Below are 23,126 nucleotides of genomic sequence, written 5' to 3'. Positions count from 1 at the left end.
GGAAATACTTTGGGGGTGAGGGCTAAGAATGGCAGGATACCCCACCCCTACACCTAAGGCTGAGAGCTGGGTGTCAGCGTGGCCACCTCAGACCGAGGTTTGTGGCAACAGAGACCCAGTTACAGACCTCCCCCCGTCGGGGTCTGTGGCCAGGAGCGTGCTGCTGCAGACCCGGCCTCACTTACGTTTAAGGACTGCTTGTAGCTGTAGGAGGGAGCTTTCTCATACCCCTCCCCATTCTCCTCCCTCTTCTTGCAGAAGAGCACTGCCTTCTCGTGCAGGAACAGGTGCCGCTGCATGGGCTTGAACCTGGCCAGCTCCTTCACCTTGGTGTGGCCCCTCTTGTGGTCGGTCCAGACGCTGAACGAGCCCTGCATCAGCAGCTTGCCCAGGTCGCCGAGATTCCCCTAAATGTGCGACAGCAGGGGTGTGTTCAGGACGGGATGGGCCTGGGGCCATGGACGCGCATCGCTGAGTGAAAGCAGCCACTCTGCAAAGCCCACCCATGGTGGGATTCCAGCTGCAGGGCGTCCCAGGAAAGGCAAGCTGGTGGAGACCGTGACAGGTCAGTGGGTGCCAGGGGCTGGGGGAGGAGGGATGGACTGGCGGGGCACATGGGCTTCTAGGACAGTGAAGCTGCTCTGTGTGATGCTCTAGCGCTGGGTGTAGGATGTTACACGCCTGTCCAAACCGCAGAATGCACAGCACCCAGAGTGAGCTCCGAGGGGAACGGCCCTCAGTCACTAATCAGCATCAGCGCTGGTTCACCACGTGTGGCGGGTGTGGCACCCATGCTAGATGTCAACACTAGGGGAAGCCTCAGGGCCTCTGATTTATACTCAATTATCTCACAAACCAAAAATTGCTGCAATAAATCAACTCTATTAGTTAAAAAAAAAAACACCTGAGAATGAGTGCTGGGTGGACATAAAGACGGGCAAAAGACGAATAAGCTGTGACCTCATGTGGGGCTCTACGGGGAAAGTGACATCTGCCTTCTGGGGCCACTTGCTCTAAGTCACCAGCCTGCAAATCGCAGCCCAGAAAACAGAAGTCACGTCTGCTCCGAGCCACGCCTCCTCCCCAGGAGAAGACAAGGAGTGAGGAGGTCTGAGCTGCATTCCTGCTGGAGATGCGTGCCCTCCAAGCAAGGGACGCTTCCTGATTTTCTCCACGTCCCAGAGAGTCCAGTGGGGTCTGTGGACCCGGCTGTGGGGCCTGGGAGTGGGGCTGTGGGGCTTATCTAGGGACCACCCCAGACCTCCTGCCCAGAACCTGCACATTCACACCAAAGCGTGGGGGGTGTGCAGGGAGGCCGCCGAGTTGCTGGGCTGGTGTATTCCACGGAGGCGGCGGGGAAGACCGGGCGTCTGGGCGCCTTACGTCATAGCCGGTGATAGCGATGAGGTGCATGGAGTCGTTCACGGCCTTCAGGATGCCCAGGATGGAGCTCAGCGCCTCCTGCAGGTCCTCAGCCCCCTCGCAGTTCCTGCTGTATTTCAGCATTTCCTGAGGGGCATGGGGTGAGGCAACTGCGTCGGGACACGGAGAGCCCTGGCTCCCCTGGAACAGACCCCTCAGGAGCTTGGCACGAGGTAGGGATGCTGCTCACCCTCCCCTGGTCTGTGGGGAGCTGCCCTGCCTGCCCTCCTGCAGCTGGGACAGACTGAGTGGTGCTGCAGATGGGGCAGCACCCCTGCCAGGTGCAGACCCTTGGCACCTGCTCCCCGGGGAGTTTCCTCCTACCACCCTGATGCCAGGTGCAAACCCCTCGCACCTGCTCCCCGGGGAGCTCCCTCCTGCCACCCTGATGCCAGGTGCAAACCCCTCGCACCTGCTCCCCGGGGAGCTCCCTCCTGCCACCCTGATGCCCAGGTGCAAACCCCTCGCACCTGCTCCCTGGGGAGTTTCCTCTCACCACCCTAACCCTGGCCAAAGGCATGGAGTTGCAGTTTCCTGCCTGAAGGTTAGAGGGACCCACATGGCAAACTCATAGCTGGAATCCCCAGTCTAGGCCGCCCCACGTCCCTGCTGTGTGCCAGATAATCCGGGCACGGCTGCACCCTGGAGGGACGGGTCAGCACATCACACAGAATCCCATGTGGGCTGGGCTGTGTGCCAACCCATGGGGACGGGGACTCGTCTGCTCACCCGCGTCCTCAGACCCCTAACAGCGGCGCACAGTAGGGCCTCGAAAGGCATCCCAGCCTCAGCACAAGCTCGGAAGAGGTGCCCTTGACCTGGGAGGGGCAGGGCGCGATGGGGACGGGGCCCCAGGGCGGCACAGACACCTGGCCAGCAGGTGCTGGGGAGGCCGGGCCACGGTCACCGCGGAGCCCACCTTGAGCAGCAGCTGGTACTTGGTGATCCTCTGCACTGGCTTCAGCAGGTAGGAGTCCAGGCTCAGCTTGTGGTCCAGCTTTCTCTGGCATTCCTGGAACCAACCCAGAGCCTTTGGTTTGCACAATTTTCATTATTCCTCAGGAGTCGGCTAGGAAAGGGAGTAACGTTCTAAAGGAAGGTCCGGGGACAAACCTGGAAAAATGGGCAGTCGGAGCACTGTCTCCACAGGCTCTCAGAGCGGGGCTTGTTCTGACAGTACTTCTCGTAGATCTGGAAATCCTCCATCTGCACCGAGGGACAGGCACCGCATCACGCGGTGAGGGACGGGCAGCGCATCACGCGGTGAGGGACGGGCACCGCATCACGCAGCGTCTTCCCGGCCCTGCGAGGCATTGCTGCTGGCCCCACAGCTTCCGAGGGCCGGCACTGGCTCCCAGGCTCCGCTGGGGGGCCTGCCCTCCATTAATGGGGCTCCCTGTCCCAGAGCCCCTGACTTCCCAGAGCACAGGCGTGGAGTGGAGACGGGGTTCCACCGCAGCCATTCTTAGAAGGCCGTTTATGGTGTGGTTTGTTGATTTGTTTATATAATAGAACTGCTAGCATTTTCTCTGGCAGTTTTACAAATTACCTGTTATTCAGCAAAAAACAGACCCTAGCCCCATTGTGAAGTGCAATTGCTCCTGGGTGCCTCTAGGGCACAGATGGTTCTAGGGGCACAGAAGGTTTTAAGGCACAGGGCTCAGAAGTTTCTAAGGGACAGGAAGTTCTGGGGGCAAAGGAGGTTCTGGGGGTATAGAAGGTTCTGGGGTTCAGGAGTTCTGGGGTTCAGGAGGTTCTGGGGTACAGGAGGTCCTGGGGTACAAGAGGTTCTGGGGGTTCAGGAGGTTCTGGGGGTTCAGGACGTTTTCTGGGGTTCAGGAGGTTTTCTGGGGTTCAGGAGGTTCTGGGGGTTCAGGAGGTTCTAGGGGTACAGGAGCATCATGGTATCTCAGCCAAATTGAAAACATCATATTTTGTGATTTCAGTTGGTTAGAATAGGAACTTGCAGTAGAATCTGAAGTCATTATTCAGTAATTTTAAGAAGTTGTGACAAAATACACGTCAAAACACCACCTACCCTCTCCAGAAAGCATCTTCCAACCAGTTCTGGGCAGTCAGTGTAGTTTTCCAGCTCCCTGAGGAATATCCTAGACAAAGAAGGTTTTTAAGTAGTATGAAAGACAGGCCGAGTCACGTGGACCAGTGACAAGTGGATGGACGTCATTTTTCAGAAGCCTGTTACACCTTGCTCTGGGCAATCTGCCCCGCATGACTTGGGGACGCCGCAGCCACGCCTGTCCTGAGCACCAAGCTCTCAGGTGCCAGCAGGTGCAGCCCCACACTGAGTCTCCTTATATTTCTGGCCTTGGCTGCACACAGAAGTTGGAGGGAGCTGCTTTTCCCTCAGCACACACACGGCTCACAGAGCCACAGGCAAAGACAGAGATGGGACCTTTCAGGGCCCTGGAGGCGCCACCCCCATAACTGGCCGTGGGTCTGTGGGTTCTCTGCAGACACACCCTGAGCCCTGGCCCTAGGCAGCGCCGCCCCCAGGCTCCTGGGCTGTTTTCTGTTGCATCTGTCCCCTGGAGGAAGTCCGGCTGGAGGGGAAAACCTTCTGGGGGATGGATTTGGGGCATGAGCACAACAGCTGAAAGCTGTGGGGACCCCTGCGTGCAGGACTGGCTGAGACCCTGGGGGCCATGAGGACAGATACTAAGGGACACTAAGGTTCTGCCCAAGCTCCGTGGACATGGAAGGCTCCTTGGTGGTCAACTGCAGACCTGCTGCCTCCTTGTAAGTGGCAGGTGAGGTGATGAGGGAGCAAGAAACAGGTGTCAGAACAACGTCCCAAGCACTGGCGATTCCCATGGCCAGTGGGGCACGCTGGTCCCCAAGCACATGGCCGCACGGGAGCCACTCACATGGGTTCCTTCCAGGACACGCAGCGGGGGCTGTCCACTGCAGCCTCCCTGGCATTCTGCACTGCGTGTGCACCCTACACCTTCCCATGAGCTCCCCAAAACTGTGTTAAAGCAGCCAAACAGCTCAGAGGAGTGGAGGACAAGAGGCCAGACAGGCCACCTGCACTGGAGAGGCCACGGGTCGCTCGGGGGACAAGCAGCCCCCGTGATGGGTAAGGAACGCCTAGTTTGCCGTCCTTTTCAAGAGCTTGGGAACAAAAGAGGCCTTGCTATGTGGTATGGCCTTCGGTGACCCCCTAAAGGGCCGAATACACACCTGGGAGGGGGTTCCGGCTTCCACCTGCCCAGCAGGATGAGGAGGGGATGAGGGGCAGGCGGGTCCCATTTCCTGCACCACAAAACAGGGTGCACTCGGGCTCAGAGCCCTCTCCTTACGGCTGGCGGCTCACTTACAACTCGGCTGCCTAGACACAGGCCACCAGGTACGGTGCCACGTGGGCGCTCAGAGATGGCCCCATGTACCCACACTCATGCCTGTGCCTCTGTGAGTCCACCCCTTGGGCGCCCCTCCCTAGCCAGGCATGGCCTGGCCTCCACCCCCATTCCAGCCCCCTGAAGCCAGCACCATTAGCTGCAAGAGATCACGGGTGCGTGCCTGTGTCGGGGGGAAGGGCCCACCTGTTGTGGAAGTGATAGATTTCCTCCATGTTTCCAAACAAAACATCCTTCTTGTTGTGAAGGCCTGTTGACAGGAGGTGAGCCATCAGCGGGTTATCCATCTCCGCGGCGTAGCCCTGCAGGGAGAGCGCAGAGGTCAGCGGGGGTCCTGGGCCTGATGCTGTGGGGGGGCAGGTGGGCGAGGGATGCCGGCTCATCTGTGGGCCAGGCCAGCCCTTCATCTTTATTCTCGGGTGATTTCTAAGTTACCGGGACAGGCATCCATCAAAGCAAAAGCATTATGAACAGCACCAATTTGGGGGAATGGGGTGGAGGTTCTACCCTTCTCCCTTTTAACCTTTTATGATTCAGGTGTAACTGAAACAGAGGGCACAAATCTTATGTCTACACTCGGGTGACCTGCTCACACTCAGTAAATCAGACACCCGACTACACTCAGGTGACCACCACCTGTGCACACTCGGTGACTCAGACACCCGTCTACATTTGGGTGACCACCACCTGTGCACACTCGCTGTCTACACTCAGGTGGTCACCACCTGTGCACACTCGCTGTCTACACTCAGGTGATCACATGTGCACACTCGCTGTCTACACTCAGGTGACATGTGCACACTCAGTGAATCAGACACCTGCCAACACTCAGTTGGCCACCACCTGTGCACACTCGGTGAATCAGACACCCGTCTACACTCAAGTGACCACCACCTGTGCACACTCGCTGTCTACACTCAGGTGATCACTACCTGTGCACACTGGGTGAATGAGACGCCTGTCTACACTCAGGTGACCACCACTCACATCAAGCTCACCCAGGCAACAGCCCACTGCCAAGGTCACCTTTAATCTGCCTCCCACCTCTGACGAGTTTTGCTTGCCCTGGAGTGCCCCGTGCCGGGAATCGCACGCACCCTGTGGCCTGTGTTGGTGACGATGTGTGTGTGGTTTGTGCATCTGTTGTGTGTCAGCTCCTCTTTCTTATCACTACACTTGTCCCCTGTGCGGACTCCCCTGAGCTGCCTGGTCTGTGTCTTGTTGATAGGCCCTGAGGGGCTCCCCGTCTGGGGCCCGACCAGGCTGCTGTGGGCGCTCTCTCACATGCATTTGGTGGACAGCAGGCTGCTCCGAGCAGCAGTTGTCAGAGGAAGCCCCACCAGCTGGCCCAGGGGAGTCCGCGTGGCAGTCGGCCCTCCCCAAGTCCAGCCTCACCTCCAGGACGCACAGCAGCTCCTCCACGTAGGCCCGTTCTGTGTCCAGGAGCTCGCTCATCACGTGCCTGGTGGCAGGTCATGTGGAGAACAAAAAAGGTTAGCACTGGGAGAGCAGGAATGGTCTGCTCCACAGTCTCACAGGTGCCACCTAGAATGATGGCCTGCCCAGCAGGAGGGGACTGGCGGCGACCCAAAGCCCACGGGCTGGACGCTCCTCGGGGTTCCCCTCCCAGCTCGCGGCCTCAGACCCTGCAGACGGCGGCTGAAGCCTCCCTGGTTCCGACTGGCCGGCAGTGTCTTGCCCCTGGCCCGGCACACACCGCCTGGTAGGAGGGATTCCCAGACTCGCCTCCTGAGCTTTTGGGTCCCACCTGTGCAAAATGAGCTGAGTTCCTCACGCTCATGGGCAAGTCATCCTACTCCTAGGACCCATCCCTAGAATCCACCTGAGTCTCTTCTGCCAAGAAGACGCCCGCCTGCTGCCCGGCCTCCCTGAGCCTTCCTCGTGGTGGGTATCTGTGTGGCCCCTCGTGGCCAGGGCGGGGGTCTGGCATCGCCGGAGCTGCCCCCTGCCCATGCCCTCACACACAGCAGGTGGGCAGTGGTGGTCCGGGGAGTGACCCTGCACCCACCACACTGGATCCAGAAGGGGAGGGTGCACAAGCTGGCTGCGCAGGTCTTGCTGTGGGTGTGAGCACCTTTCAGCAGCCTACGGCCCTGCCTGCTTATGTGATGCACAGAAACTGGAGCCAGGGGGCTGGTCCTGGGTTGAGGTTGTTCAGCAAGTTTGTTTTAAGACAGCTGTCGGCCCGCAGAGGCCCCTGCCTCGGCACAGGGGAGAGGACTGGGGAGTAAGAGGGCTCTGGACTCCCTCTCACAACCCAGGAACTGCCAGCCGAGGGCCACTCCTTGTGCGTCTCAGGGCCGAGCACTTGCTGCTCCTCCCTGCGGACGCCCCTCTGCCTAGACCCTCCTCCGTGGACACTCCTCTGCCTGGACCCTCCTCCGTACAGACACTCCTCTGCCTGGACCCTCCTCCGTACAGACACTCCTCTGCCTGGACCCTCCTCCGTGGACACTCCTCTGCCTGGACCCTCCTCCGTACAGACACTCCTCTGCCTGGACCCTCCTCCGTACAGACACTCCTCTGCCTGGACCCTCCTCCGTACAGACACTCCTCTGCCTGGACCCTCCTCCGTACAGACACTCCTCTGCCTGGACCCTCCTCCGTACAGACACTCCTCTGCCTGGACCCTCCTCTGTACAGACACTCCTCTGCCTGGACCCTCCTCCGTGGACACTCCTCTGCCTGGACCCTCCTCCATACGAACACTCCCCTGCCTGGACCCTCCTCTGTGTGGATGCCCCCCTGCCTGGACCCTCTTCCGTATGGACTATCCTCTGCCTGGACCCTCCTCCATTCAGACGTTCCTCTGACTGGACTCTCCTCGGTATGGACTCTCCTCTGCCTGGACCCTCCTCCATTCAGACGTTCCTCTGCCTGGACTCTCCTCGGTATGGACACTCCTCTGCCTGGACCCTCCTCCGTGCGGATACCCTTCTACCTGGACCCTCTTCTGTGTGGACGCTCCCTTGCCTGGACGTTCCTCTGCCTGGACCCTCCTCCGTGCAGACGCCCCTCTGCTTGGACCCTCCTCCGTGTGGACAATCCTCTGCCTGGATGCTTCTTGGCAAGCCCCTCTTCCTTCCCATCCTGTTTCACCAGCTTCCATCAGAAGCCGGAAGTGACAGACTCAGCTTTCACACCAAGCTCAGTTTCCTGTAATTCCCAATTTTGCTCCGTCTCCCAACCCTGCAGGGTCACACTGGCGCTGCCTGCGGACACCTGCTTGTCAACACATCAGGAAGAGCCTTTTCTTCTTTCCTGATTTTGGAGTTTTGATGGTGAAAGGGGGAGACGTGGTTCCAAGCGTCTCTTGCAAACATATTCCGTGCAAATACTAAAAACGGAGACAGTGCAAAGTGTGAAGCCAGTGGCGGGTGCCTGGTCGGTGTGTGGCCTCCTCCTCTTCCTCGAGGGCCTCTGGGAGGGAGCCGCGTGTGCCTCATGGGTGTTTGGCTCCTTCCCAGTTTTGCTCTGGGGACCTGCATTCCCTGGCCCTGCACCAGTGAGGTCTTTCTTTCTTAAAGGTGAAGGAGGAAAGAGAACTGCTTTTGTTTGCACAACACTCCCTGAGTTTGAGGGTCCAGGAATCCCAAGGGAAAAGGAGGGCTGGAGACGATGCCGTCCCACACACCAGCTGCCTGGCACCACTGCCTGCCACACTGAGCCCTGAGCAGCTGGTGACTGCTGCTGCAGCTGGTGCTGGTTGGGGCCTTTGAGTGGTGTCTCCTGTGAATGGCAGTGGCGGGTGGAGGCTCTCGCTGGGGCGAAGATGCCCCTTCACTGTTGCGTTCAGCCATCGCCCTCTCTTCCCTCCTGAATCCCCTGAGTGGTGTGTGTGCAGTATGTGTGTGCTTCACGCGGTGGGGACCAGGACACACGCTCGAGCCACGGCAGGCCCTCTGGGTATCGGTTGGTGCAAAAGTAAGAACCACAATGACTTCTGCACCAGCCTTCTATCTGTGAGGCATCTGCTCGAGTGCCTGACGGCATCTGGTGGTTCAGGCTGCGGTCGGAGGGCCCCGTGAGGACAGAAGGGCAGCGCACCCACCTGCGCAGAATGGCCAGGCTTTCCTCCTCCTCCCCCGCTGAGCCGCGGCCCTGCCGGCTCTCACTCATTTCACTCTGGGGAGAAGAACAGCGTCAGGTCTGAAAGGCGGGACGGAACCTCAAGGGCCAACTCTCAAGGCCAGAGCCCACCAGTTCCCGTATGGGGACAGGGCTGAGTTCCCATGATGGGGAGCTGGCCAGGTAGCTGGGCAGTGCCCGGGAGGGGGGGCCACACAGAGAACCAGGCCCGGTGTGAACCGAGGAGGGGGGTGTGGATGGCGGGGTTGTCTTGGGCAAGCCTCACCTTGGCCCTCCGGTAGGGCCCTCTCCGGAGAGCACCGCCCTCGGAGCTGGAGTTCTCAGAGCCTCGCCGAATGCCTGTTGGGAAGAAGGGGAGCGGGGCATGAAGTCCCCTCTGACCCTCTGGAGAGGGGAAGTGCACCCAGCGGGAAAAGGCCCCGAGGAGAGGGTAGGACTCGGCCTCTGAGGCCACAGGGGGTGGCATGGGCAGGACTTGGCCTCTGAGGCCACAGGTGGTAGTGTGGGCAGGACTTGGCCTCTGGGGCCACAGGTGGTGGCGTGGGCAGGACTTGGCCTCTGGGGCCACAGGTGGTAGCGTGGGCAGGACTTGGCCTCTGGGGCCACAGGTGGTGGCGTGGGCAGGACTTGGCCTCTGAGGCCACAGGTGGTAGCGTGGGCAGGACTTGGCCTCTGAGGCCACAGGTGGTGGCGTGGGCAGGACTTGGCCTTTGAGGCCACAGGTGGTGGTGCGGGAAGGGGGAGGGCGGTGGGGCCTCACTGCCCTGAGTCACCCCACGTTCCCACAGCCCACGGGGACACAGCGCCTGTGGGCTCCGACCTGGGAGAGCTCCCAACAGGCAGAAAATAAGGTCGCCTGGGACCCAGCACAGAAAGGCAAGAGCCTGGCCCCCGGGGCCCCTGAGATTGACAGCTGACTTTCGCCAAAGCTGGGGCAGCAGCTCGCCTGGTGGGTTCGTGTGTGAGAAACCAGCAAGGATGGGAAGAGGGTTCGTTTTGAGACACGGAGGTGGCGGGAAAGTCTCTGGGAAATGGCGCGGCGCCTGGCTCGGCATAGAGGGCGGGTTTGGGACCAGCAATGCGCGCCGGACTGAGGTGCGCGGACGTGGCTCTTCAGGGCTCCTGGAGCCCAGGTCTGGGCCGTGTGTGAGGAATGTTGTTTGGCAATAGCACCGGGAAAGGACGGACTGTGGAGAGGCTGGAGCTGGGAAAGCCGGAGGTGGTTCCTCTGTGGGAGCTCTGCGTTTCCAGTTTTGGGCCACGTGGGCTTCACTGAGACCACTGAACCCTGCCAGCCTCATGGAAAAGCAGCCACAACGATGCCTACAGGATGTGCGTGGCACAGGATGGGCGTGGCACAGGATGGGCGTGGCACAGGATGGGCGTGGCCGGGTCCTGACAAAACTCCATTTATAAACATGGGTGAGGGGTGGCGGGAACCGGCCCTCAGGCCCTGAACTGGGGCCCGGAGGTGGAAGGGGAGGAGGCGTGTGGAGACAGTTTTCGCAGGTGGCTGCCTCAGATGTACCAAGCTCTCAACGCCCGGGGCTCCCCCGAGGGTCCCACAGCACCCGGGGCACCGGGCGGCCACACAGACCTGGGGAGGGGCAGGGCGACTTTGCCAGTGCCTCGGGTCTGGGGGCCACCGGCTGCACGGGCCGCGTCTGCCTGGCCGCCAGCTTCTTCAGGCTGGCCTGCCTGCGGTGGAACACCTCCTCCATGCTTGCCTGCTTCTGGAAGACCTTTCGCACGTGCTCCTGAAACCGCATGCTCAGTAAGGTGCCTTGCACATGTTGGTGTCATCACTAAAAATACACAGTGAGGCCCAGAACGTGCCGGGGCACGCCCAACCCCCGCTTTAAATGTTCTCCATGCGGGGTCTGTCAGCGCAGCACAGCTGTGTCCAGCCCTGGCCACTACGGACGGAGAGGGGGATGCAGCCCCCACATGGGACGGGGCCGCGGCCTCGGGAAAGGGCAGCTCCATGCGAGGGAGGGGCCTGCAGCCTTCCCCAGGCATGTGGAGGGCTCAGGAGGAGCCTGGTCTCAAGGGCATCACCAGGTCCCAGGGCCAGGCCCTTCCTGAAGAACACACCCATGCCACAAAGTCTGCCAGCGGAGGCGGGATGGCCACCTCGCAGGGTTGGCGTGGAAATAATTTCTGTGTTGAAAGGAAAATTCAGCTTGACCTCGCAACTGTGTGTTTCTCTCATATGCCCATTATTTGGTAGTAATTCATTAAATGGCCAGGTGCGGTGGCTCACACCTGTCATTCCAGCACTTTGGGAGGTCGAGCTGGGTGGATCACCTGAGGTCAGGAGTTCGAGACCAGCCTGGCCAACATGGTGAAAACCCGTCTCTAATAAAAATACAAAAATTAGCCAGGCTTGGTGGTGGGTGCCTGTAATCCCAGCTACTCAGGAGGCTGAGGCAGGAGAATCACTTGAACCTGGGAGGCGGAGATTGCAGTGAGCCAAGATCATGCCACTGCACTCCAGCTTGGGTAAACAAGAGCGAGATTCCGTCTCAAAAAATAAATAAATAAATAAATAAATACAAATAATTCATTAAATGATTCTTTCAAACTTCCCACAGAGGAATGCCTCACTGCTCAGGACAGCAAGCTGCAAATGGAGAGCCCGAGTCAGCGTTACCATGAGATCTTGGTTGAGGATGGATTCGTATTCCTTGTAAATCGCGTTGAGCTCCTGGATCTTATTTTCCGCACCGGTCTCCAAAAACTTCTCGATTTCCTGGAGGGCAGCCTCCGCGCCGTCCTGGGACTGGCACTTGTCCACAGGTTGTGAGGCCAGCAGGTAAATCCCTTCATCACACCACTTCATGGACTGGAAACACAGAGCATTGCCGAGGGCAGGACGCCGTGAGAGGGTGAGCGCGTCACCCTGTCCAGGCACACACTGCCGGGGTGTCCTCCCGACAGATCCCGGGCCACCGACTCCTCGTGCTCCCGCCACCCTGTCCAAAGCACCCCAAGGGGACACAGTGCTGGACAAGGCCAATCCCAAGGGGACACAGTGCTGGACAAGGCCAATCCCAAGGGGACACAGTGCTGGACAAGGCCAATCCCAAGGGGACACAGTGCTGGACAACACCAGTGAATTACCCAGGGCGGGGCCTGGAGAGGCAGGGTAAGTGCAGTAGGATCAACCAGGCCTTAAGCTTCTGGATCTTTTAAAGAAATCATTATTGGCTGGGCAGGGTGGCTCATGCCTGTAATCCCAGCACTTTGAGAGGTGAAGGTGGGAGGATCACATGAGCCCAGGAGTTCGAGACCAGCCTGGGCAACATAGTGAGACCCCATCTCTATCACACACACACAAAATACAAGAATTAGCTGGGTACGGTGGCATGCACCTACAGTCCCAGCTACTTGGGGGCTGAGGTGGGAGGATCCCTTGAGCCCAGGAACCAGAGGTTGCAGTGAGAAAAAAAAAAAAAAAAGAAATAAAACTGTGGCAAATGAATTCTAGAAAAAGACCCGCTAGGTCAACAAGACCAGAAACGAAGGGTACAAGGACATTTTCCAGCCAAAGAGCTGCCCTCCCCACGACAAGGGTCAGCCGGTGGTGGATGTGGGAGGAAGAGGCTGGTTCCGCAGCTGGGGGGGAGTGGTGTGGGGTCCGGCTCGGCCTACCGTCTCCAGGCGGCGGTGCAGCTCCAGGGACTTGCTGAGCAGCCCCCTCCTCCTTGCGATCTCCGCAGAGAACTGGTCACAGAGGTGCCGGAGCTCCTGGCACTTTGGGCGGATGGAGTCTACCGCGTAGTGCTTGTTCCCAATGAGCTGCTCGCCGTCCAGAGACAGGGCCCGGGCCCTCTCCACGGCCACCTGTGGACGACCACCCAGAGGACCAGCTCAGGCCTCTTTTTGTTCGAGGCAGACAGTGCCTTGCTGTACGGGATGTGTGTCCCGGGGCACACGTGTGTCTTGATTTCTTTGTTTACTGCTGCGGATGCCTGAGATGCTGCCTAATCCCCGAAGCTGTTCTGTGGCAAGTGCTTCTGGGGGCTGTGGTGGTCCCAGCAAAGGCATTGACCGTCTGCAGGGACCTGACCCAGAGGAGGCCGGGCAGGGCCATGTGCTGTGGGTGGGGTGTGGGAGGGGAGGGGTACAGGCAGCAGCCCCCCCACCCCGTGGACATCCCTGGGGGGCTGTGGGGTCCGTTCTCCGTAGGCGGGAGGCCCATTCCTGCGCCTTCGTGAGCAGCACTTGATGATGCTGCCCACACTCTCCCGCCGCCCCCTCCGGGACCCCGCCTTACGCCTGATTTCTCCTCGAAACTGGCCAGGTCCCTCAGCAGGTGCTCCACATGCGCCAGGCTGTTGCCGATGTCTGTGAAGGTTGCTATCTTCTGGGACGCTGCGTCCAAGATGGCTTTGACCTGGAACAGAGGACGGCCCATCTCAGGGGGGTGTCTCCCTCACCTGAACAGAGAGAACCCACTCCAGCGCTCCAGATCAGGGAAATGACAGAATTCAAAGTCGGGCCAAGTGGTCATCAATCAAGCAGGGACCACAGTCAGACAGGTGCAAAGTCGGCCCCGAGTGGTCACCAATCAAGCGGGGACCGTGGGGCCTCTGGGTCGACGCTACCCACCAGTGACCTCACTGGCAGAACAATTGTTTCTCTGTGGCTTGTGTGTGCCTCCGTTTATCAACCACACGCCTGAAAACAGCATGAGGAGAAGATGAGATCACGCAAGGACAAAGGCCCTGGGAGCCGAAAGCCAGCAGCAATATGGACACTGGAATTGTCAGCATTCCTACTGGATCCTAGGTGTGGAGAGTTATGTAACTCAGTCCCTTCTAGCTTGCTACTAACTTCTAATGTCTACGATTTCTGCTGTTGGCAGGAAGACAATGGGTGTCATAGAAATGATTTTTATTTTAATTTTTAATTTTTTTTTTTTGAGACGGAGTTTTGTTCTTGTTGCCCAGGCTGGAGTGCAATGGCGTGATCTTGGCTCACTGTAACCTCTGCCTCTCTGGTTCAAGTGATTTTCCTGCCTCAGCCTCCCAAGTAGCTGGGATTACAGGCACCAGCCATCATGCCCAGCTAATTTTTGCATTTTTAGTAGAGATGGGGTTTCACCATGTTGGCCAGGTTGGTCTTGAACTCCTGACCACAGGTGATCCACCCGTCTTGGCCTCCCACAGTGCTGGGATTACAGGCGTGAGCCACCATGCCTGGCCTGATTTTTAAAACATATAACCACTTATTCCTTTAAATACAAAAGCTTTTAATTTTTGTTATTGGAAATGATCCTGAGAATGGGTGTGTACGCAGACATCCCAGTGCCAAGGGGGTTGTAGTTCAGATGGCCTGGGGTTGAAGGCCAGGAAGGCAGGATTCTTGTCTATCCTTGAACCCCCTGCATCTGGCACAGCTGATGAGTGAGACTTCTCTCCATGTTACGCACAGCCACTGAGTTATGGATAATGCACCACCTCTCAGAAACTAGCTCGGATATAGAAGAACTCAATACCATCAACCAACAGGATCTAACTGATATGTATAAAACTTCACCTAACAATAGCAGAATACACATTCTTTTCAAGTGAGGAACATATACCAAGAAAGACCATATTCTTGGGCTGTAAAACAAATCTCAACACATTTATAAGAACAGAAATCATACAGAGTATGTTCTCTGATCACAATGAATCAAACTTGAAATCAAGAATTGGAAAGACAACAGGAAAATCTCTGAACACTGGAAGCCAAGCAACATACATTTAAAGAATGGATGGGTCAAAGAGGAAGTTCCAAGGGAAATTGGAAAAAAAAAAAAAAAGCTGGACTAAATGAAAAAGAAAATACAATACATCAAAATTTGTGGAACACAGCTAAATCAGTGATGAGAGGGAAATTTATAGTGTTCTTATTAAATATGTATGTTAGAAAAGAGGAACAGTCTCAAATAAAGAATGTAAGTTCCCACCAAAGCAATTTGTAGAAATAATAAAGGTAGGACCAGAAATCAATTAAACTGAGAACAGAAAACAACAGAGAAAACTAATGAAACAAAGAATGAGTTCTTTGGAAAGATGAGGAGTGATACATCTCAATCTAGATTGACAAAGAAAAAAGGAAAAGATGCAAATTACAAATATCAGAAATGAAACAGGGAATATCACTACAGACCCTGCAGACATCAAAAAGATAAAAAAGAATACTATAAACAACCCTACACATTGCCTTGAAAAGCACACTACTATATCTCATTGTGAAACAGATAGTTTCAATAGTTGCGTAACTATTAAGGACACTGAATTCATAATTTTAAAAGTCTCCCAAAGAAATCTCTAGGCCCAGATAGTTTTATTGAGCATCTACAAGGATCCTACAACTAACATTACACCTGACAGTGAAAAACTAAACACTTTCCTCCTAAGGTTGGGGACAAGGCAGAGATGTCCAGTCTCGCCACTCTTATCATATGGTGGAAGCTCTAGTTGGGGCAGTGCGCAGTGGGGCAGGGTGTTGCGGGTTGGGGGTAGAATAAAAGGCATATCTTCAAAAAGGAAGAAACCAAACTGTCCTTATTTGCACATGACATGATGGTCTATATGGAAAATTTCAAGGACTTCACAAAAAACCATCTCAAATACGTGTGCTCAGCAAGGTCGCAGGAGACAAGATAAATATACAAAAATCAATCGTGTTTCTATATGCAGCAATGAATACATAAATGCCAAAATTAAAAATATAATACTGTGATGACTTCTTAAAATGGAATATTAAAGGTAAGTCAAACAAAATACGTACTGAACTTGTGTGCTGAGAACTACTCGACGCTGATGAAAGAAATCAAATGTTGAGAATACCATGTTTGTTGACTAGAAGAGTCAACACAGTAAAGACATTGATTCTCCTTAAAATATAGGTTTAACACAACTCCTATGAAAACCCCAGGAAATTTGTTTTCATATACGTAGATAAGATAATTTTAAAATTGGCATGAAAAGGCAAAAGAACTAGAAGCTAACACAATTTTGAAAAAGAAAACAAAGAGGGAAGAATGAGTGTACTTGATTTCAAGACATTATATAGTTGCAGCAATTAAGACCTTGTGGTACAGACTGAGGAAGAGGTATGTACATAAACGTAATTGAATAGAGAGTCTCCAGAACAGACCCACACAAATGTGCCCAGAGCTTTGACAACGGTGGAGAAGAAATCCAGTGGAAGAAAGGGACTTTTCAACAAACAGTGCTACAGCAATTGGACATCCAGAGGTAAAACAAATCATGATCTAATTCTCATACCTTATACAAAAATTAGCTCAAATTAGGTCATAGACTTCAATGTAAAACTATGAAATTTGAGGGGAAAAAGGCTTAGGGGAATATACTTGGAATCTAAGACCAAAAGTATAATCCTTAAAAGGAGAAATGGACAAATTGGAGTTCGTCACAATTAAATGCTTTGGCTATGTGAAAAACCCTGTTAAGAGGATGAAAAGACAAGTTACAGACCAGGAGAAAATATTCGCAAACCACATATGTGACAAAGAACTAGCATCTGCAGTATATAAGGAATTCTCAAAATGTAACAAAACCGTAAAACAAAAGCACAAAACCAAACAATCCAGTTAGAAAATGGGCAACAGAAATAAGACATTTTACCAAAGAGGATATGCGAATGGCAAATAAGCACGTGGAAAGGTGTTTAGCACCATCAACACTGGGGAAACGCCACGGAAAACCACCGTGAGATGGCACACACATCAGGATGTGAGCATAATATGAAGAATCACTACCCCACCACGTGCTGGGGAAAGGGGAAGCAACTAGTCTCTCATACACTGAGAACCGTTTGGCATTTTCTTAAACGAAACATGCAACTACTATATAACCCTGCAATTACATTCTGGGCACTTAAGTCCAAGAAATGAAAACTTACATTTACACCAACATCAGTATATCAATGTTTGTAACAGCTTTATCTGTAATACTCAAATCCGGAAACAACCCAGATACCCTTCAACAGGTGAATGATTGAAAGAACTGTGGTCCATCCACACCGGGGAACACAATGAGTGAGCCACCGGCACCTGGGGGTCTGCAGAGAGCTGTGCTGAGCAAACAAACCAATCCCGAGAGTGACATTCTGTGGGATTCATTAATGTCACATTCTTGAAATGGCAAAACTACAGCCACGGAAACAGATGAGTGGTTGCCGGGGGCTGAGGAGGGGTGGACTGGGAGGAACATGGGTGAGTCCACGAAGGGCTGCAGGAGGGAGACGTCTGGGTCTGGCTGCACTGGCCGTGTCGCTGTGCACCTCATGACTGTGACGCCGTCCTACAGTCTGGCACACAACAGGCACATCCTACATGCATGTTGAATAAAAGGGCATGCAAATGACTATGAAGGGAGAGCAAAGGCTTCCTGCTACTTTACGAATAATGCAGTGTAAGTGCATCCCAATGAGCTGATTTTCAATCACCTTTCTATACAATGACGCAGTCATCAATCGTGCATTTCAAGGCTCAGCCTGACTTAATCTCACAGGCTCCACCTGGCAAGCGGAGACTTTTCTGCATTAAGCCAAAGTCAACTGGGTGGCACGGCTCAGCTCCCGGCACTGGGACCGGGGCACAGGCACAGGAGGCCCCGTGGGCATCAGGGCGGCTGCCGGCTCCACCCAGGGCCACTCACCTCCCGGAAGCCCTGCTCAAAGTGCCGGAGCTGCAGACACTGCTCCAGTTTCTGCTGATGCTTTGCCCAGAACTCATCAAAGGCAGCCTCGGTTTCGTTCAGCTGGGCCAGGAGCCTGGGAAAGAGGAGGAGTTGACCGTCTGTGTGGCCCACGGCGCCCCATGCAACGTGGAGCGCGGTGGGTGTTCAAGCGACCCCAAGGCTCATCTCCACCCCGGGCCTTCCTGAGATGCTGGCCTCCGCTCACTCCCTGCACTTAAACCTGGGATCCGCGGGCACGGGCACTCAGGGCTGTCAGCATGGGAGGGAGGCCCTGGAGAAAGCATCAGGGGCTGTGTCCTTTCCTTCCTGCTTCTCTCCCTCTAGGTCACTGCGACTAGGCTGAGCCTCCGAGTTTGTTCATTTTTATTTTTTAAAAGTTTAAACACTTTTTTTAAAATTTATTTTTTGAGATAGGGTCTGGTTCCATCACCTGGGCTGGGTGCAGTGGTGCAATCTCGGCTCACTGCAACCTCTGCCTCCGAGTAGCTGGGACTCCAGCTGTGCACCACCCAGGTGCAATCTCGGCTCACTGCGACCTCTGCCTCTGCGTAGCTGGGACTCCAGCTGTGCACCACCCAGGTGCAATCTCGGCTCACTGCGACCTCTGCCTCCGAGTAGCTGGGACTCCAGCTGTGCACCACCCAGGTGCAATCTCGGCTCACTGCGACCTCTGCCTCCGAGTAGCTGGGACTCCAGCTGTGCACCACCCAGGTGCAATCTCGGCTCACTGAGACCTCTGCCTCCGAGTAGCTGGGACTCCAGCTGTGCACCACCCAGGTGCAATCTCGGCTCACTGAGACCTCTGCCTCCGAGTAGCTGGGACTCCAGCTGTGCACCACCGAGGTGCAATCTCGGCTCACTGCGACCTCTGCCTCCGAGTAGCTGGGACTCCAGCTGTGCACCACCCAGTCAGCCCCACGCCCACCCTGCCAGGTGTGTGCACGGATCAGCATCACTTTACAGATGAGGAAACTGAGTCTTTGGGAAGCTGACAAGGTGCCCGACACAGGCCAGGGCAGGGCCCACCCTCATGGGCTGTGCTGCAGCCTCTGCCTCATGGGTCACGGCACCCCATCTACGAGGAGCCCCTCAAGGATGCGCCGTCGAGTCCCCGGGGCCTCTGGCGTGTCCCTGGCAGAGAAGGCAGCTCAGGGTGTGGGCCACGCTGCGTGGGAGTCAAAGGCAGCTGAGAGTCAAAAGGACCAGCTTGGTCCAGGCCTGGGTGCACCCTGCACAGCCCTGCCGGACAAGCCGCTGTCCAGCTGTGCGGGCCCTGCTCCTCAGCTGGGAGGTGGGGCTGATAGCACCCACCAGCGAGATGGGACAGGGGAGGCTTGGGGAGTCTTGGGGAGTCTGGGACGGGGGAGGCTCGGGGAGTTCTGGGGGGGTGAGGGGGAGGCTCGGGGAGTTCTGGACATCCTAGAGCACCATGCCAACCACACGAGTGCCCTACCCTGTGCTGCTATAAAGCTGGAAGCCCAAGGGAGAAATATGAGAATCACACCTTTCACAATGAAAGTAAGAAACACTAGCTGCAGCAAGGAGAACCCCAGGCTTTCTCCCTGTCCGTGGAAGCCCCGCTTGGAATGCAGAAGCCCCAGGTCTAAGGCACTCCATCGCCTCTGCTTCCCCTAACGCCTCCTTCATGCCGGCAAAAGGGCGTTTGCTCTAGGAAATTGTCCCCAAAACAGTGGCTTTCTGTGGGGTTCGAGAGAAAAGCATTTCAGCAGGAGGAGCCAGGCCCACACAGAGGCTCGGAGGCCGGCTGCTGTGCTGGCCCTGGCCAGGAGTGGGGTTGCCTGCCACGCTGCTTGCTATTTCCGTGGCCTCTTTCTTTTGCAGAAGCTGTGTGCCTGAGAGGATCCTGCCCTGGACTGGGACAGGATGAGGGCAGGAAGGCAGCCGGGCCTCACCTCTGCACGGTGGCCTGGTTGTCAAGCTGGTCCTGGTTCACACTGGGCTCTGAGCCCTCAGCCTGCAGCTCCCTGAGGCTCTCCAGGACACTGTGCCCCTCTTTCAGTGCCAGCCTCAAATCCTCCTGTGGAGAGAATGCAGCCTCACGTCCCGGCCCCGTCCAGGTACACAGCGCAGGCCGGCGGTGAGGCCTCGTGGGGCCTTGCTCTTGAGGGAGCAGGGACTGAGGAAGGGGTCAATCCCCAACCCCCGAGTCTTCCCAGTCTCTTCTGTGGGGTCGTGCGGGCAGGCGGGGTGATGTGGGGGCCTCCCTCACTCCTGTGTGCCCCGGGGCAGAGCTGCCATTACAGGTCACTCAGGGCAACGGGTTAAGGTGAAAGAGTCACTGGAGACCAGGCTTTCTCATGGTGCCTGCTCCTGGTCCTCAGTGTCCTCACGGTGGAGCGGCCCAGTGAGCACAGAGGCACAGTCCTCGGGGACACACCAGCAGGTCATGGCCCTGGGCTACCATTGCTGCAAAGCCAGCAGCGTGCCGGTGGGCCAGGGGCAGCACAGAGCAGGGAGCACGTGCTCATCAGAATAGGTTTGTTCCAGCAAGCGCTGTGGACACGTGAGCACTGGGAGTGTTCTGCAAACAGGAATTCCAACCGCCACTTCATCGCCTGCTCGGCATGAGAAACCGGCACAGACATCCTGTCTCGGTCACACTCAGAAGCAAGAGATGTCTATTCGGGAGCTCCCCGCACAGACAGCCAAAAGCGCTCCTGAGGGGAGCCACCCCTGGTCCCACTCCTGAAGCCACGGCCGCCCAGGGCCAATGGTTGACCCAACGCCAGAATGGCAGGCGCAGCCAGCAATCTACAGGGTTCATTTACACTCCTTTTATTCCGTTCTCGTCGGAGAGGTTGCCGAGCTAATTGCCATCAAAAGGCATCTCAAGCCTGCTGACTTCTTGGTCTTACGTGCTGCTGACACAAACTCCCGCTGGGACGAAAGACCCCCCGCAGCTTCCGACCGGAGCCCCGCGCAGCTTCCGACTGACCAGAGCCCCCCACAGCTTCCAGCCGGAGCACCCCCCATGTACCTTCGCCTTGTCCTTCTTCTCTGTGTGCGCACACAGCACTGAGCTTGTCGACTGGACGTCGTTGGGCAGCTCTGTTTCGGCCAGCTCGGTCCCGAAGGACTGCAGCATCTGAGCCGTCTGCTTCACCATGAGGGCGAAACTTTCGATGGCCTTGGGGACAGAGAAAACACAATTGCATGCCTTGTGCACTGCACCCACCTCCTGCTGCCCTGAAAGCAGACACCGGCGGAAACCGTTCCCACACAGACCCATCAGGCGACACCGGCTGACGCGAGGACGGTGAACGCCCTCCCATAGCGTCCTGCCCTCCTTGACCTCTTCAGAAACATACCAGGCACACCCTACACATGTGCCCGTCACCTAGAGTCGCCTGTGCCTGCGCTGCCTCTCCCTGTTGAGACCCGTCACCTAGAGTCGCCTGTGCCTGCGCTGCCTCTCCCTGTTGAGAGCACTGAGTGTTGCAAACCACAACGCAAGGGTTTTTTTTTTTTTTTTTTTGGTCTCCAAGCCCAGAGAAAACCACTCCCAAACTTATGACTCACGTTACTTCTTTACAATGACTAAGGTCCACTGAGACCATCTCCTCATTCTTGGGAAAGAAAACGACTGTTAATGTGAACATGTTTTTGGAAAGGGCCGTGTTGTAATGCAAGAGCAATTCTGTGGAAGTACTCGAGCTGGTATCAGCCAGCCCCGCTGGACCCGACGCGGCTCACCGTGCGCTGGCACAGCCACCGGGAGTGGCAGTAGTCCAGGGTCCCACCCAGGTCCTCGGTCAGCTGCGACTTATCGATGTAACCGTGTAAGTCTGGTACGGAGCTCAGCATTATGACCTGGAGGAGAAAGGGAATGCGTGGTAGTGTTTGGGATTATTGTTGGCTCCCAAAAGAGCTGCCCCATCAGCAGAACACCCAGCAGCACAGAGAGGACCACGTCTGCCTGGATGCTGCGGGCGGCTGTGCGGGTGGGGGCACCTGGACGCTGCGGGTGGCTGTGCGGGTGGGGGCACCTGGACGCTGCGGGTGGCTGTGCGGGTGGGGGCACCTGGACGCTGCGGGTGGCTGTGCGGGTGGGGGCACCTGGATGCTGCGGGTGGCTGTACGGGTGGGGGCACCTGGACGCTGCGGGTGGCTGTGCGGATGGGATGCAGCTCAGCGCCCCGCCGACACCTCCTCTCTTGGTGGCTTGTGTGTGTTATGGCCCTTATGATGGAGAGAACTCCGTGCGCCCTCCTTCCCTGCTATTTGGCAGGCACTGCACACTAGCCATAGGCTTTGTGACCACAGACGTGTCACGGGGAGCAAGACCGACCTCACGGGTCATCCATGCCACAGGCTCCCCTGCACAACGGCTCCACAGCAAGCCGTCAAAATGGGTTTCACAGAAATCACTGGCATCTTCAAACTCACAGCCCCACTTAGATAATTCTTGAAATTAGAGTGGATGATGTGAAGGATGCAGTTGTTGACACGTGTGTGTCCGTGTTTCAGTGCCGTGTGCTGAACTCAGCCGTAGAAGGGAGACATGAGGGAGAACAGTGGCCCCGGCACCTCTGCTGCCATGACTATCTGGCAAAATCACCCCCAGTGGAGTCCCCACTCTAGACTGATACGGTATTTAATAAAACATGATGTGGTGTCAAATAACCCCTGAGCTAAACCTCAGGAGACCCATTTTGTGGTCCCGTCTGACAGCTTGCAAAGCCAAGCCTAGATTTTATCCAAAGCCTGGACACCGTGGGTGGCTGTGTGGACAGGGGTGCCTGAACGCCGTGGGCAGCTGTGTGGACAGGGACGCCTGAACGCCGTGGGCGGCTGTGTGGACAGGGGCGCCTGAACGCCGTGGGCGGCTGTGTGGACAGGGACGCCTGAACGCCGTGGGCGGCTGTGTGGACAGGGGTGCCTGGACGCCTGTGTGGACAGGGACGCCTGGACGCCGTGGGCGGCTGTGTGGACAGGGACGCCTGAACGCCGTGGGCGGCTGTGTGGACAGGGGCGCCTGGACGCCGTGGGCGGCTGTGTGGACAGGGACGCCTGGACGCCGTGGGCGGCTGTGTGGACAGGGACGCTTGAATGCCATGGGCGGCTGTGTGGACAGGGATGCCTGAACGCCGTGGGCGGCTGTGTGGACAGGGACGCTTGAATGCCATGGGCGGCTGTGTGGACAGGGGTGCCTGGACGCTGTGGGCGGCTGTGTGGACAGGGACGCCTGAACGCTGTGGGCGGCTGTGTGGACAGGGACGCTTGAATGCCGTGGGCGGCTGTGTGGACAGGGACGCCTGAACGCTGTGGGCGGCTGTGTGGACAGGGACGCTTGAATGCCGTGGGCGGCTGTGTGGACAGGGGCACCTGGACGCTGTGGGCGGCTGTGTGGACAGGGATGCCTGAACGCTGTGGGCGGCTGTGTGGACAGGGACGCTTGAATGCCGTGGGCGGCTGTGTGGACAGGGGCGCCTGGACGCTGTGGGCGGCGGTGCAGGCAGGGGTGTCTGGACAC

The 23,126-nt window shown here is 56.8% G+C and overlaps 1 protein-coding gene across 21 annotated transcripts in view; it reads right to left on the bottom strand.

Annotated features, from left to right (window-relative positions):
* The window catches only part of MCF2L (MCF.2 cell line derived transforming sequence like), a 215,475-nt gene that overhangs the window by 10,796 nt on the left and 181,553 nt on the right, over positions 1–23,126 (bottom strand). For all 21 annotated transcript variants that reach the window (XM_034937032.3, XM_055097034.2, XM_008957474.6 and 18 more), the window contains 17 exons: positions 21,347–21,463; positions 20,631–20,780; positions 19,546–19,670; positions 17,591–17,705; positions 13,189–13,308; positions 12,564–12,755; positions 11,563–11,754; positions 10,507–10,666; positions 9,175–9,248; positions 8,872–8,945; positions 6,195–6,261; positions 4,986–5,101; positions 3,461–3,530; positions 2,536–2,628; positions 2,342–2,434; positions 1,384–1,509; positions 186–407 (listed from right to left, as the gene is read on the bottom strand). In XM_034937032.3, the coding sequence (XP_034792923.1) occupies positions 186–407; positions 1,384–1,509; positions 2,342–2,434; positions 2,536–2,628; positions 3,461–3,530; positions 4,986–5,101; positions 6,195–6,261; positions 8,872–8,945; positions 9,175–9,248; positions 10,507–10,666; positions 11,563–11,754; positions 12,564–12,755; positions 13,189–13,308; positions 17,591–17,705; positions 19,546–19,670; positions 20,631–20,780; positions 21,347–21,463 (2,106 nt within the window). The remainder of the gene's footprint in view (positions 1–185; positions 408–1,383; positions 1,510–2,341; positions 2,435–2,535; positions 2,629–3,460; positions 3,531–4,985; positions 5,102–6,194; positions 6,262–8,871; positions 8,946–9,174; positions 9,249–10,506; positions 10,667–11,562; positions 11,755–12,563; positions 12,756–13,188; positions 13,309–17,590; positions 17,706–19,545; positions 19,671–20,630; positions 20,781–21,346; positions 21,464–23,126) is intronic.

This window comes from Pan paniscus, chromosome 14, assembly GCF_029289425.2.
Source record: "Pan paniscus chromosome 14, NHGRI_mPanPan1-v2.0_pri, whole genome shotgun sequence".
Lineage (NCBI taxonomy): Eukaryota > Metazoa > Chordata > Mammalia > Primates > Hominidae > Pan > Pan paniscus.
The sequence above is the reverse complement of the archived record's forward strand: the minus strand, read 5'-3'. Positions and strand labels throughout refer to the sequence as shown.